Consider the following 15,952-nt stretch of genomic DNA (forward strand, 5'->3'; position numbering starts at 1 on the left):
ACTTGCTCAGGGTCACACAGCTAATAAGTATCTGAGTGTCTTAGATTTGAACTCAGGTCTTTCTGGCTCCAGGCCTGGTGCTTTATCCACTCACTGTACCATCTAACTGCCCTGTTGTATATACATATAGAAACATACATATATACAATGGGTATCATTTCTTTTTTCCAGTTTATTTATTTTTAGTTTTCAGAATTCACTTCCATAAGTTTTAAATTTTCTCTCCTTCCCTTTCCCCCCTCCCCCAAATGGCATGCAGTCTGATATGGGTTCTACATATACATTTCTATCAAACACATTTTCACATTAGTCATGTTGCATAGATGAATTATAACAAATGGGAGAAACCATAAGACAGAAAAAACCAAAATAAAACAAAAAAGAAAATAGTCTGCTTCACTTTGCATTCCAACACCATAGTCCTTTGTCTGGATATAGATGGCATTTTCCATCATGAGTCCTTTGGAATTATTTTTAGGTCCTTGCATTGCTGAGAAGGGCTAAATCTGTCAAAATCAGTCATCACACACTGTGACATTTTGTGAACAGTGTTTTCCTGGCTCTGCTCACTTCACTCAGCATCAGTTCATACAAGTCTCTGCAGGATTTTCAGAAGTCTGCCTGTTCATCATGTCTTGTAACACAATAGTATTCCATTACACTCATATGCCACAACTTGTTCAGCCATTCCCCAATTGATTACCCAATTTTTGGCCAATGGGTCTCATATTTCTTGCCTTCTCAATAGGTAAGGGTGGAGTGAGGGAGAGAATTTAGAATTGAAAATAAAAATAAAATTTAAATTAAAAATAAAAAGGAATCTGAAAAAGGACTTGGCACATAGCCATATCATAGGAGGAGATAAAAACATGAGTTGTTATAATGATAAAATGAGATAATGTTTGTAAAGCATCTCACAAATACTAGCTATATTCTGTTATCTGCTCTCTGAACTCATGGAAACAAGAGCTCTCAGCAGCAAATGGAAGGCAGGGGAAGGAACGCATATTTCAGACATGGGAAATGACTCAAGTACAGTCTCTGAGGTGAGAGAAGGAGATGGGATGATATAACCAGTTCAGTCAGGATGGGCTAACATGCGGCTTGGCCCCAGATTATGCAGAATTTGAATCAAGAAGGCCTTGCGTGAAGGATAGATTGAAAAGGGGACAGAATGACTTCAGGAAATCAGTTTGGAAATTATTACACTAATCTAGATGGGTGGACATCAGAGGGAATGGAGAGGAGGGTCCCCGCCCCTGTATGGAAGCTGCCTCTCTAGGGTTACCAATGATCTCTTGATTGATAAATGTAATGGTCTTTTCTCAATCCTCCTTCTTGACTTCTCCTCAGCTTCCAAAGCTACTGACATCCTTCCTCCTTCTACTCCTTTTGTCTTCTCCTTTAGCATTCATGATGCTCTGTATAGTCTTCTTATTGTTTCTCCTGGTTCTTTTACTACCTGTCTAATCGTCTATCTCATCCTTAGAGTCATAGTCTGTTTCCTGCCCCACCCCTTCCTACCTTTGGGAGTCTTCTAAGGCTCTTGTCTGTCTCTCTCCTGGAGAAAGCCTTTCCTCAACTCTTTACCTGCTAGGTCTGTTTCCATCCTCAAATAATACAGGGTGTCTCAAAAATCTTAGTACAGTTTTAACCTCATTAAAGCTTCGCTTTGAATTTAATTTCAAGCTGATTTTATCCCCATTTTACACATGAAGAAAGTGAGGCAAAGGTTAAGTAACTTGCCCAGAGTAACACAGCTAGTAACTATCTGAAGCTGGATTTGATTTCAGGTCTTCCTGACTCCAGGTCTGGTGCTCTAGCCAATACACCCCCTGGCTGAATTTCTTTACATCACAGAAGCTTAGATGGGCAGACATTTTTTTTTTAAGTTTCTTATTAAAGCTTAGCTTTAATAAGCTCCAAACTGCAGTAAGACTTTTGGGACATCCTGTATTATATTTATTTATTTGTAAACGTATTCCTCAGTAGAATAAAAGTTCCTTGAAGGTTTCTATCTCGTTTTTGTATGTCCAGGACCTAGCAAAATGCCTTCTACGTAGAAGCTCAACATATATTTGGTAAATTGAATTGAAAGGTAGGTTGATACTATATTGTACAGGGCTTTGAATGCCAGCTTAAGAAACTAGGAGTATTATTTTATTTATTCCTGGAGAAATAAGGAGATATTAGTGATCTGGAGCAAAGGAACAGTATCATCAGAACTAGGCAGTAGGAAGAGGGCCGTGATTAAATTTTATTTTATTTTCAAATGAATATGCTCCTCTCTTTCCCTTCTCCTCCCATGCCCTTCATTGAGAAAGCAAGAAAAATAAAGCTCTTGTTGCTAACATGTATAGTCAGGCAAAATGGATACTCTCATGGGTCACATCCCCCCAAAATATGTTTCAGTATGCGCTCTGAGCCCATCACCTCCCTCTCAAGAGGAGAGTAGCATGAGCCCTCTGGAATCAGGATTGATCACTGCGTTGATTAGAATTCCTGAGTGTTTCAAAGTTGCTTGTCTAGACGATGTTGTTACTGTATAAATTGTTCTAGGATTATTTGAACTGTGGTATAAGAGATAGATTGGAGAGCAGGGAAATCAGCTACTGCAGAAATCCAGGTGAGAAATAGAGAGCCTGAGTCAGGATGCCTGGCACATAGTAGGCACTTAATAAGTGTTTATTGGCTAAATGACTCCCTCCATCATTTCTTTCCATGATGGGTCTTCCTTAGAGGTCATTGGACATATGCCAGATGACTGGTGTGGGGAATCTATGTTCTTTTGTATTTTTCAAGAGAGAAGGCACCAGCCTTCACCAGTGGCTTAAACTATGCACCTACCTACCCCTCTCTCCTTAAGCCTTGGGGATGTAAAGGAATTCAGCACACAGGCTGAGTTCAAATCTAATCTCAGATATTTACTAGATGTATGACCCTGAGCATGTCACTTAACCTGTTTGTCTCAGTTTCCTCATCTGTGAAAAAGGGGTATATATATAGCACCTACCTCATTGTTGTGAGACTCAAATCAGATGACATTTGTCAGGTGTTTATCATAGCGTCTGGCACGTAAGTAACGGTTATATAAATGTTAGCGGCTATTGTCATTATCGTCTAGGCCTGGGTTATAAGTCAGGTATCCTACTGTGTGACTTTTGTCAATTCACCAACCTCTCTAGATTTTGTTTTTAAACTTAAATCATGGAAGAACTGGCTGATCTTGGAGAAACCTTCCTAGAGATCTTTAGGAATGCGAGAATGGGGTGGAGAGAAGAGACCTGTTTCTTGTATCTGCCCATCCAGGATGTGTTAAACCAGTGGTGGGTATAGGAGTGTAGGAGATAAGAGTCAGAGGACCTGGGTTCAAATCCCAGGTCTTGCCCATTATGACCGGTGTCACCTTGGGCAAGTCATGGGGGGTGGGGGGTATTAGTTTGTTTATCTGAAGCTAAGGTGTGTGTGTGTGGGGTAATTGGACTAAGTCCCTTCTAAAGGTTTCCTTCCGGCTCCAAATTTCTGAGCCCATTCTGTCCAATGACAAACCCTCCTGCGGGTTCTTCCCAGGGTGCTTTATGGAAGTTGGCAAGCCTTACTCTTCTGGCATAATCCACGGCTAGGTTGTTTTCCCTGAGCCTCCCCTGACACCCAATGAAAAGGAGAGAACAGAGACTGTGGCCGACCTTGACCTTGCTGTGTGCAGTAGCCAAGGCCTCTGATGTTATGCAAAAGCAGTAGGAAAATACCCAAGCTCCAATTCCCAGCAGGGAGGAGCCCTCGGTGCCCAGCCCCCACCCCCTCTCACTCTGTCTGTGGAGGAGGAAGAGAACTAGCAGTTGTAGCAGCAGCAGACAGGAAGCTTTCTCCTCCACCCCAGCTCCATCCCAGCAGGAAAGTAGCCAGAGCTGCTTTGGCATTTCCTCCTCCCCCGACCGGACAGAGGAGAGAGCCCCGGTTTCGGTTCCTTTCCTGTGCCAGGGAGGCAAGGAGCTCATTCTGAACACAGGCTTAGCTTAAATCAACTCCAAGAGGTGGAGGGAAGGGGGATGTGGCTGTCTGCAGCTGCTGCTGCCACCACCAAAGCAACTCTGTCTTGTGATTACATATGTGTTTAGGATGGGTAGATAGAAAGATAGATATATGGATGGATAGACAAATGGAGGGATGATACTTACATACATGGATGGACAGATAGATAAATAGATACATGGATGGATGGAGGGATAGACAGAAAGATACATGGAGGGACAAGACAAATGGATGGATAGATGGATGCATACATACATACATACATGGATGGACAGACTGATAAATAGGTAGATGAATAGATGGATACATACATGGATGGATGCATACATACATACATGGATGGATAGACTGATAAGTAGACAGATGAATAGATGGATACATACATGGATGGATAGACACACAGAAAGATAGATACATGGATGGACAGATAAATTGATGGATACATACATACGTGGATGGACGGATAGATAGATAAATAGATATGTGGTTGGAAATGGATAAATGGTTAGATACATATATGTATATATATGTGGATGGATACATGCATACATGGATGGATAGAGCATTTATTAAGCACTTATTATGACACTGCTAAGTACTGGTAATATTTATATATATGTGTGTGTGTGTGTACATGTATATATACATATATACACATACACATGGATGGATGCAAAGATAGTTCCTGCCTTTAAGGAGCTTACATTCCAATGGAGAAAAATCACGCATATGAGCACTTCACAATGGAAGTATTGGGGGAAGCCACTGGCCCATGGGGACAAAGTGGAAAAGCAGTGGGAAGGGCTCATGAGCTGAGCAGAGCTGGCCTGGAGGGGTGCTTCCTCAAATGGTGGTTCTTGATGATGGCCAATTCTTCACCCAGACCCATTTCCTCAGTAATATCAGAGAGGAACCTTATGGAAAGAGCAACTCAAGAGTCAGCATGTCCCAGCCGATGGGGCTTTGGACTTGGAGTCAAGAAAAGGCTGGCTTCAGATCCTCCCTCTGATGCTTGTTACTTGTGTGATCTTGGGTATGTCACTTAACTTTCTGGACCTCAGTTTCCTTTTCTGTAAAATAGGATTTGATCATTGAGATTCCTTTTAGATCTATGATTCCTTTTTGCTCTGCATCTCTGATTCTATCTGTAGTCATTTTCTCTCAGTAGATTATAATCTCCTTGAGGGAAGGAACTGTCACAACTTCTGCCTTTGTTTCCCCAGTGCCAAGTACAGTGTCTTGGTATACATCAGCCTCTCAAAAATAGGGCTGAATAGTTGAGTCCTCTTTCTTCCCCCTGGTGCCCTACATCCTTTGTCCCCAACCTTGCAATTACTGTAACATCACAATAAATTATTTCTTTTGGAAAGTGCTTTACAGCAATAAGGTGCTAGAGGAAAATGACGGTGTATTAAAAATGCCAAGACATTACAACAGCATTAAGGTCCCTCACCTGTGCACATGAGCAATCTCCTGAGGACATGGTTTTATTATTGTCCATTGCCACCCTTGCTGACCTTCTGGTGGGCAACGTTCTGGTGTCTGGTAACCCAACACCTCACCCCAGAACAAAAAGTTACTGGATGCATTTTTTCATCTGTGAGTCAGAGCCTTTTCACAATCTGGAAGCTGGGTACAGAGACTTCGCTTTGTAGAGAGGATAATATTGTGGCTTTAAGTGAAGTGGGTGCCTGAGAACAGGGGTACAGCTTATGTGGGATGCTGTTTCATGCACTGAATGAGGCTACACACACATCATCTGAACTGTTTTTCTTCTACTTTGCCAGGACATCAAAGATGTTTTATAGGTACATTATTTTTATGGTCATTTTTTGACCTTGTCTGACAGTATGTTACCTTCTGCCCCCATAAACAGACAGACAGACAGACACACACACACACACACAGACATGCATACAGACAGACACACACACAAACCCCCTTGCACATGTACTCGCCACCCAGAAGAGGGAGGTATGTCAACTGTTCTTTTTAGTTGTTTATCGTCCTCATGATGTCTTGCTGTCTAGGAGGATTTTAAAAAGACCCAGGGAGACAATCTAACCAAGGTGGTTTGTGAGCCTAAGGTGTCTGAGTCACAGGCTGGGACCCAGGACTGCACCTTAATCTTAGCTCAATCTGAAGTAAATCCAAGCTGTCTATTCTTGGTTCTGGATTCAAAAAGTGGTGAGTGATGGATCTGTTTGAGGCTCACACAGTTGGGAAGTATGGGAGACAAGGGCTGGCCATGGGGGTGGGGTGGGCATTGGACCATGTGGCTTCCTGCTGCTTGTCGGAAGGGCTCTCGATTGGGAGATTGGGACTTCAGACTCCCCCAAAATGGAGCGGGAGGGCCAGGCAGCGTGGAGCAGGGTAAGCCGGGCCAGTTTCCCAAATGTACTAACTTCTGTTCTAATTCCAGACATTTCTCACATGCTCCAAGTCATGAATAAGCACAAGTCTAACTTAGAAAAGGTAAGGCCTTTGAGGTGATCTTTGAGTCCTAGGCTATTGTTGGTAGAAGCAAACAGCTTCCCCAGCCCCTTCTCCCCACTCTCCCCTGCCTTTCCCCCAGTCAGGGAAACCCTAGTTGCCCTTCTCTTCTCAAATTATTTTCATCAAAGGTCCCAGTGCTCCTCTGAATCTGAGCCAGACCCCACAGCCACCACCCTAAGAGATGAATTAGAAGCTGCCCCTGAGAGGTGGGTCTGCGGGGTCATCTGGAAGAGAAAGCCCAGAAGGCCAGACCTAAGGCACTCAGGAGAACGCCAGAGGGAGAAGGAACAGGAGAGAAGGAAAGAAGACATAAACAAGTCTAAAAAAAAAAACTTACATTTTTATGTGCTTATCAATGACTTGATAGCCATTCTCATTGGCTTCTTTGCTGGAGTAAGTAGATGGTGGAGGTGATAGGGATGAGAACCAAAAGGGATCTCAGAGCTCATGTAGGCCAAGCCTCTCATTTAACAGGGGAGTAAAATGAGTTCCAGAGAAGTGAATTAGCTTACCTAAGGATCCATAAGTGGCAGCACAGTGGATAGAGTATTGGGCTGGAGTCAAGAAGACTCATCTTCCTGAGTTCAACTCTGGCCTCAGACACTTACTAGCTGTGTGACCCTGAGCAAGTCACTTAACCCTGTTTGCCTCAGTTTCCTCATCTGTAAAATGAGCTGGAGAAGGAAATGGCAAACCACTCCAGTATCTCTGCCAAGAAAACGCCAAATGGGGTCACCAAGAATCAGACAGGACTGGAATAACTGAAGAACAACCACAAAAATGGCCCATATCCGTAAGTTGTTAAAGCTGCGTTAGCCTAGCTCTGGAGGTCGTGTGAGGCAGTGAGCCTAGTGAGGCCTAGCTGCTGAGTCACAGCTCTTACCTCCTGCCTTCTGAATGGGGGTAAAGGGAGGGAGAGAATTTGGAACTGAAAATAAATTTTAAACATCTTTAAAAACAAATCTTTCCTCTGATGCTTACCATGTGGGGTAACTAAAAGCATGTCACTTAACTTTACTAAACCTCAGTTTCCTCATTTACAAAATGAGGAGCACAAGATCTGCCATCCCTCCTGACTTTAGATCTAGGAGCGAGATAATAATCTCAATCCACTGTTCTTTTACTTATGCTGGGTTAGAAGGTATATACAGCACTCTTTTCTGGTTTGGGGTAAAGAATTCCTATCGAGGAAACTTAATCTATCAATGTAGATAGGTCAGTCAGCCAGTCAGCAGGCATATTAGAAGCGACTCCTGTGTGCCAGGCACCGTGCCTGGGGGTTGAGGACACAAGCCCTTCCCTTAAAGGGCTCACATTCAAGTATGAGAGACAATGTGCTAGTAGCCATGTAGATTCAAGATTTATACCATGTAAATCTAAGGTAATGTCAGAGGGGGCTGGCAGTGTTCTACAATTTGTGGTCTAGAAGAGTTGTCTGGGGGCACTGCAAAGGGCCACGTGATGTGTCCAGGGGTACTCAGACAAGGTCTTTTGATCTTGAGACCAAGTTCCTATCCACAGACCACACTGCCCTTCAGCACAAAGTTACCCACATTTTGTAGAGGAGGAAACTGAGGCCAGAGAATTTTAATCACTTGCCCAAAGTCACACAGCTAATAAATGGCAGAGGTGGAATTTGAACTAGGCCAGTGGAGTCCAGACCTTCCCAGTGTAATAAGTGGGAGCAGAGCGCTCATGTTCTTAATGCTTTTATCCCTTTGTCCCTGACACATATCCTGCTTTACCCCCTGGATTTGGTCTTTGTATTCTCAACTGAGCTCACACACACACACACACACACACACACACACACACACACACACACACACACACATACACATACCCACACACTCACATACACACGCTCACATACCCACACTCACACACACTCACACATTCATACACACACTCACATACACACACATTCACTCACACACACACTCACATACATATATGCACATGTACTCTTTCACACTCACCCTCATTCTTTCACACACACACATACATACTCACATACATACACATGTACTCTTTCACACTCACCCTCATTCTTTCATACACACACACATACATACTCACATACATACACTTGTACTCTTTCACACTCACCCTCATTCTTTCACACACACACATACATACTCACATACATACACATGTATTCTTTCACACTCACACCCTCATTCTTTCACACACACTTTCATACATTCACCCACACTTACATAAAAACATATACCCAGAGGGCCTGCATTTCAACTTACTTTTTGGCTGAATGTCATGATATGTAGGAAATCCTTCTATTTACTCTACCACACACACCCCTTGGGTCAGTATGTAACCACTCATGGTTCACCACCTTGATCTGGCCCCCAAACACTTGGTTTCTCCTCCAGGCCTTAGCCTTATCCTATCCTCCCTTCCCATTGCTGGCTTCCTGTGAGTGACAGGCCTTTGTCTATGTCCATGTTGCTCCTAGTTAGGGATCCAGGACTTCCAACAGCAGGACATCCGGAGTCACCAAAGCTATTCCCGAAAAACACTGATTGCCTTGGTCACCTCAGGTCTTCTGTTGGCAGCTCTGGGCACAGCTGGCTACTTCCTCATGAACCGTCGGAGCTGGAGCCCTGCCGGAGAGAGGCTGGTCAGTTCTGGGAACTGGTGGGGACACTAGGGTCCATTAAGAGAAGAATAAGAGGCAACTGCAAGGCAGTTATAGCATGATCACAATATCATAGCTATCATGTCAGAGTTGGAAGAGACTTTTGAAGTTCAAATAGTCTAATCCTCTCATTGTAAGGGAGAGGGGAAAGTAGGAGAGGTATGAGGAAAGCAGCATCCCCTTCCCCACTGGAAATCATAAGCCTTCCCTGACTCCCCTCTTCCATATATATCCAGCTTTCCCACAACAGCAGGTGGTGAGTTATGGGAGAAAGAGGGTCCTTTGCCCACTGGAGTCTAGCTTGTGAGGGAGAACTGCTGTGTTAGAAAGGAATGCTAAGGTGATGCATTCATTACTACTTGTGGGGAATACTACAGAGTTGGAGGTTGGAGGGAATGTGGTGGGGGAGAATAGGAAGCTGTTATATGCTGGGAGATAGCACCAAGACCCTTCCTTTGCCCCATAGGTGGGTGGTGGTCATAGCAATCATCAGTCTATCTGAACTTCTTTGGTCAAAAAGAGGTTGGGGCTAGGAGAGAAGGGAAAGTTGTGGGCTAATCTCTTGGAAAACTCTATTCACTGGCCTGGCATCCTGATGTGCCTAGCCTTCCCTGGGAATGTGCTCTGGCCAGGGGGACCATCCAAGTCACCCTGGCAGGCCAGCCACTTGACATAACAGTGACATGGTTTGGTGCCTCTCTCCTCTGTCCCCAGGAGCTGGAACCGTGACTTGTTCTTCAAGAAGAAGAGTCTTCAAATACAGATGTCACCTCTCTCCTTCTCCCTGCCCCCTTCTTGTACCCCTGTCTCTTTGAGACCCACACCAATTGATCCCTTTATTTATATGCTATCTAGGGAGAAGAACCCTATTACACGGAGAATGGTGGAGGTCAGGGCTATGGTGCAGGCCCTGGAGCCAGTCCTGATTCACAGGAAAAGGCCAGTCAGAACCGAGGGGCCCAAGAGAATGGGACCAGTCAGGCCACATCCAGCAACGGCCACTCATCAAGACAGCATGTGGTGGCTGATACTGAACTGTGATGGGATGGAGAAGGGCTTGGAGCTGGTGGGGTCAGGGGAAAGACTTTCCCCCCCAAAGAGCTATAGGGCTCCTCCTCACTCTTACCTCCCTGAAGTCCATGTAGCACCCCACTTCCCAAACTGTTCTTACCCTCTAGCATTCTCCCTCTGTCATACTACACATACCTTTTTTGTGTCCTTAAGTTGAGCTGAGGGGGAGGAATCTCTCTTACTACCAGAAATCCAAGTCAATGGCTCCTCTTTACTACTCTGTACAGAGTGCCTGCTAGGGACCCTGACTCTTACCTTGGTCTGTTTGGGGCCAGGTATGACAAGAAAGAGCTGAGGCTCTAGAGCCCATATATAGGACTCTATAAATAGGGCCTGGGCTCTTGGGGCATGAGCCAAGCTCCAGATGAATCTCTCTCCCTGCTAGACCAGAGAGTTAGTATCTCTGCCACATTGGTCTCTCTCCCTACCTCTACCTCCTGCCTTGGCCTTCATTCTTCTACTGCCCATTCCCAGGAAGAGAGGAAAAGTTGGGGCTGCCAATGCTTCTGTGTAGAATACCCATTATTCAGGGCTTTTCTTCCATTTTCTTCCTTTCTTGTGAGGAAGCCACATTAACCACTTTTCTGTCCTTCCTGCCTATATATCAAGACTAAACAACTTGTTTTTCCCCAAATATTTCCCTTTGTCCTACAAAACAGAATTGGCTATCCCTGCCTTCTCTCTTAAGCCCAATACAGCCGAGCCATTTCTCTTGTAAGTAGATAGGCTCATGGGCAACTCTCTGTGGGATGGAGATTAGAACTACCAAGATTCTTAAAAAAATTTTTTTGTCTGTGCTTATGCATTTGTAGATATATATATATATGTGTGTATGTGTGTATATATATATATATATATATATATATATATATATATATATATATATATATATATATACACACACACACACATATATATACTGGTATGTAAGGACATATCAGTGATAGCAAATTGTATTCAATCTTGGCCTTCTCTAGGGAAACTTGAGGGGGGAATAGAGACCACAAACCTCCTGTTTTGGGCACAGGAATCAGGGTTGCGGGGTAGGGCCTTTTGTCAGCTCCTTTTGCCTCCAGCTTCCCTAAGAAAGTGCCCAAAAGAGAGCCTTGGGAAGGCAAGACGACATTGTTTCTGGCTGTCTCAGCCTTGACCTCTGACCTCTAACACCTAGCCCCTCCATCCCAGCAAGGTCTTTATCTCTAGCTCTCAGTAGTTTATACTAGTACCATCTCTTTATGAGCCTCACTCCCCCAGTTCCACATGCCTCCCTGTCCCTTTCACACCCAGCCCTCTTTGCTTACCACCAGGAGTCAGCCTCTTGGGAAGAAAGGATAGAATAATTTTGGGGAGGGAGGAAGCCCTTAGAAGCATCACTTTCCAGAGGCTTGGAAGAGGGTTGTAGTTTGGGGGTTTTTTTTCCACCTTGAAAAAAATGTTTGTAAATACTGTAATTAAAGTGATAGTAAAACAATTATGTTTCTATCAATCCAGTCTAGACTGTATTCAGTAAGCATTTATTAAGCACTTATTTACTTGATTCAAGGAACTAAAGCACCTGGGAATAAAAGAAAGGCAAAAGACATAGCCCCTGCCTTCAAGGAGGTCATTTTCTAATGGGGGAAGAGGAGCAAAAATCGTACCTGAGGTAATGACTTTGCCTATTGGTCACTGGAAGTGGGGGCCCGTTTGGGGAGGGTTGTTTCTACAGTACACCAGCTCAAGTTACCCAAGGGCTAGTGAGTCTGCTCTCTCCATTTGTCAACATTGAATACAAAAATCCTATCTAACTCTAAGGGGTGTCTTAAGAGGGCCAAGTCTTTAGGACTGTGGGTATAGTGCCAACCTGGAGGGAGGTGTTTTTCCTACTAGGTCTTGAAAAACCTTGAGTATGAAAGTAGGAGAGCAGAGGCGTTGTATTCAAGGTTTCCTTCCAAAGGAAAAATGGAAGGACCTAATGTTAAAGCTAGAAGCTATTTGTCTTGACAGAATAAGGGGCTGTGAATACCAGTGACAACCAATACAATTGGGATTTTGGTGGGGTGTGGGGATTTCATTAGGCCTAGCCCATGATTTCTGTGAGTTCTGGGTCTAGTTTCTGTACAGCTCCCTAGAGAGGGAAACCTTTTGGTATCTGAATCAAAATACAAAGGTGGGGGGTGGGGCAGATAATAAGCAAGGTCTCGTCCCTTTTCTACCATCTGTAAAATGGGAATATTATTAAAATAACTGCTATTTACCTCAGAGTGGTGGTAGAGAACATGCTTTTATAAACCAAAGGCACTCAAGAAATGTGAGGTATTATTACCATCCCTGGCTCTCTGCTTTCCTTTGGGGATCCACAGCCTTATGAGTCTCAGGGACTAAAAGTCATGGAGATATTTTGGGGGGCTCACTCTCTAGATACCCTACCATCTGCTAAGACATTTTCTTTCACTCACTGCTTTAGGAAAACAAGTGTAAATGAAATCCCACACACCCGCTTCCCACCACCAGATTTTCCTTAGCTCTCTCTGGCTTTAGGAAGCCAAGAGGGCATAATGCCAGTCACGTCTGCACAGCTCAGTAACTCCAGGAAACTTGCAGGGCATGTAAAAGGGGACAGAGGCCACCCGGGGCCAAAAGAAGGTCTGATCCTAGCATCCTTATCTGGCCTGGACCAGGCCTTCTCCCTCCAACAACTTCCTAGGCCTCGCCCCTCCCTATCTTTTTATCCTTGGGTTTTTCCTGTCCTCATATTTAGATCCCATGTTCCATGAGGCTCTAGAGGAGGAAAGAGAATTGAGGCTGGAAAACTCCAAAGACAGGTGTCTTGTTTGTCCATGTGTTGGGACAGGAAAAGGAGGATGAGTTTTTGTAACTAGTTGGGTCTGTGAAGGTTGGGGAGGGGTGAGGCTGGGTTATTGTGGAGCAGACTTTGGGTTAACTTCTCCGAAAATATAGGAAAGGGAGAATATGGGTATTATTATCAGTAGACCATAAATTCCCTTAGGATAGACAGTTTGATTTTTGTCTTTGTATTTCCAGCACCCAGTACAGTGCCATGCACATAGTAGGTGATTAATAAATACTTGTTGAATGATTGATTGCTGGTGTCAAGATCCTGGGGACAGCTAGGTGGCAGAATGGATAGAGCACTAGCCCAGGGGCCAGGAAGACCTGAGTTCAAATCTAGTCTCAGATACTTACTAGCTGTGTGACCCTAGGCAAGTCACTTAACCCTGTTTGCCACAGTTTCCTCATCTGTAAAATGAACTGGAGAAGGAAATAGCAAACCACTCCTGTATCTTTGCCAAGAAAACTCCATATGGGGTTGAGGAGAGTTGGACATGACTGGAATAATTAAAAAACAACTAAAACAAGACCCTAGATGCCTGGAATACTAGGAACCTGTCAAAATCCCACCCAGATGTAGGACTGGGGGGAGGGGGAAGTCTGTGTGTCTTGAAGAGTGAATGCTTGGAGGGCCGGAGTAGGGGAGGGGGGCAGTGGAACTGCTTTCTGACAGCTGGGAAGTTGGGTCCCTGTCTCTGATACCCCTAGGTAAGTCCCACCCTGTAGGAGCTAGTCAAACAGCAATGCGGCAATTGCCCCACCTACTGGTCTTTGAGAGCTCCTGTGGCTGGGCCCTGTCCAAAGCTTTCCATAAAGCCAGGGTGAGGGAACAAGGGAACAGTGGAGGACTTCTCAGATTTACAGTTGGAAGAGATCTTAGAGGTTAGCGAGGAGAAATCCTTTCAAGTGCCACTGATGCTCCAGGCTCCTCAATCCCTTCCAACTTGTCCCACTTCCCTTTTTGCAAAACCTTGTGGCCCCAGCCAGCTCTGGACATTCTTTGCAGGGCTAGGGATGGGGGAACATGGGAAGGTGGGGAGGAGAGGTATTGAATTACCTTTGTGGTTTTGCCTCTAGGACATTCCGGGCAAGAGCCTTGTTCTTGGCTCATTTATAACCAGGCCCTCCTGGTATCATAGAATGTTCAAGCTGGAAAGAGCCTTGGGTAGGATGTCGGCCAATCCCCTCATTTAGCAGGCAAAGAAAACCAAGCCCAGAGACATGGAGTTACTCGCCCAAGGTTATCTAGGTGGTGAGGAACAGAGCCAGGATTCAAACCCAGGGCTCTTGTTATGATATTATGAAATATCTCCTTCCAAGGTCCTATTGTGCAAGGCCTGGAAGTGGGGGTGGGTGTGGGTGGGAGGGGTACTACCCACCAAAGATGAATAAGACATGCTATCAAGGGAATATACAATCTAGCCAGAAAGAACAGATATGCACAACAATAACTACAAATACAAAGCAGGATGTCACTGCTCGGTATAAAAAGTATTAGAAATGTCAGAGAGAAAAAGGTTACTCCTGGTTCAGAGCCAGATGTAGGGGCAGCTAGGGAAGACTTTATGAAGGAGGTAGCATTTGAGTTAGGCCTTAAATACACAGGATTTTGACAGGAAGAGATGGGGTGAGGGCATCCAAGGAAGACAAAATAGCCTGAGTAAAGGACGATAAAGACAAGTTTAGCCAGCACTTAGAGTGTATGTTGGAGAGAAGCAGGAGATCAAGCTAGAAAGATAGATTGGAATCAGAGTGGAGAGCCTTGAATGATGATCAGAAGTTACTTTTTTTTTTTCCAGTAAGCAATAGAAATCATTCAAGATTTTTTAACTTAAGGAGTGAATCTGAAAGAGTAGTTTAGCCATTAAGTCATTCAGTGAGGAAAAGATATTGAAGGATATCAGACAAAGAAGAGATTGGAGGCAGGGGGCTCAGTTAGGAGTCCAGGTGAGAAATGAACAGAGGATAGGGGGATAGCAGTGGAAATGATATGAAGGGGATAGATACTAGAAACATTGAGAATAGACAGGAGATGGTGATCTGAGCCCACTGCTTCCTTGGCGTGGCTGAGTCAAGAAAGGATATGTGAGACTCATGCCAAGACTGTGCCAATCTGGCAGCACAATCACAATCAGAAGCCTAGGATTTGGGGAGACAAGTTGAGTCATATGAATAGTCAGTACCCCAACACTTTTTTAGCATGAATCCTTGCTCTTAATAAAAGCTAATATTTATGGGGTACCTATTAGGTACCAGACGCCACCAGGTCTGAGACAAATATTATCTCAACTGATCCTCACAACCACCCTGGGAGGTAGGTGCTATTATTATCCTTATTTTACAGATGGGGAAACTGAGGCAAACAGTGGTCAAGTGACTTGTCTGGGATTATACAGCTAGTAGGTGTCAGAGGTCATATCTGAACTTGGGTTTTCCTGATTCCAGGTCTGGTATTGAATCCACAGCACCACCTAGCCGCTGTCACTCTTGCAATAGGTTTCCTGCTTCTTTCTCAACCACTTGGATTTTAGGGCTCTGAAGAAACCTGGCCTTAGGTTCCTACTTGCTTCCATCCCAAACTCCTTTCCTCATAAGCATGCTCCTTTTCCAAAAGCCAGAGCCCTGCCCTAATCCCCTGGGTTCCAGTGCTTATCACACAGTAAGTAGGCACTTAATAAATGCTGTTTGACTGACTTTAACTACTTGCCTCCAAACCAGACAGGATTCTACAGTGACCTTTAGGTGGCCAGCTAAGCAGGGTGGGTAGAGTACTGGACTTGAAATCTGGAAGATCTGAATTCAAATTGTACCTCAGTTACTTCACTTAACCTCTCTCAGTCTAAGTTTCCTCATCTGAAAATGGCG

At 44.4% G+C, this 15,952-nt stretch overlaps 1 protein-coding gene and 1 long non-coding RNA gene across 5 annotated transcripts in view; one reads left to right on the top strand and one right to left on the bottom strand.

Annotated features, from left to right (window-relative positions):
- CD34 (CD34 molecule) overlaps positions 1-11,741 on the top strand; it is a 34,746-nt gene extending 23,005 nt beyond the window's left edge. For 3 of the 4 annotated variants that reach the window (XM_072647954.1, XM_072647955.1, XM_072647953.1), the window contains 4 exons: positions 6,063-6,219; positions 6,455-6,507; positions 9,002-9,166; positions 10,040-11,741. In XM_072647954.1, coding sequence (XP_072504055.1) covers positions 6,063-6,219; positions 6,455-6,507; positions 9,002-9,166; positions 10,040-10,225 — 561 coding nt within the window. In that variant the 3' untranslated portion in view covers positions 10,226-11,741. The other variant, XM_072647956.1, reaches the window with a different exon arrangement.
- Positions 4,579-6,063, bottom strand: LOC140529360 (uncharacterized). Its single transcript, XR_011975518.1, has 2 exons — positions 5,486-6,063; positions 4,579-5,102 (listed from the first exon to the last, which is right to left on the bottom strand). It is a non-coding gene; the product is annotated as an uncharacterized lncRNA (long non-coding RNA).
- Positions 11,742-15,952: the final 4,211 nt, after the last annotated feature.

This window comes from Notamacropus eugenii, chromosome 2, assembly GCF_028372415.1.
Source record: "Notamacropus eugenii isolate mMacEug1 chromosome 2, mMacEug1.pri_v2, whole genome shotgun sequence".
NCBI classification, from domain to species: domain Eukaryota; kingdom Metazoa; phylum Chordata; class Mammalia; order Diprotodontia; family Macropodidae; genus Notamacropus; species Notamacropus eugenii.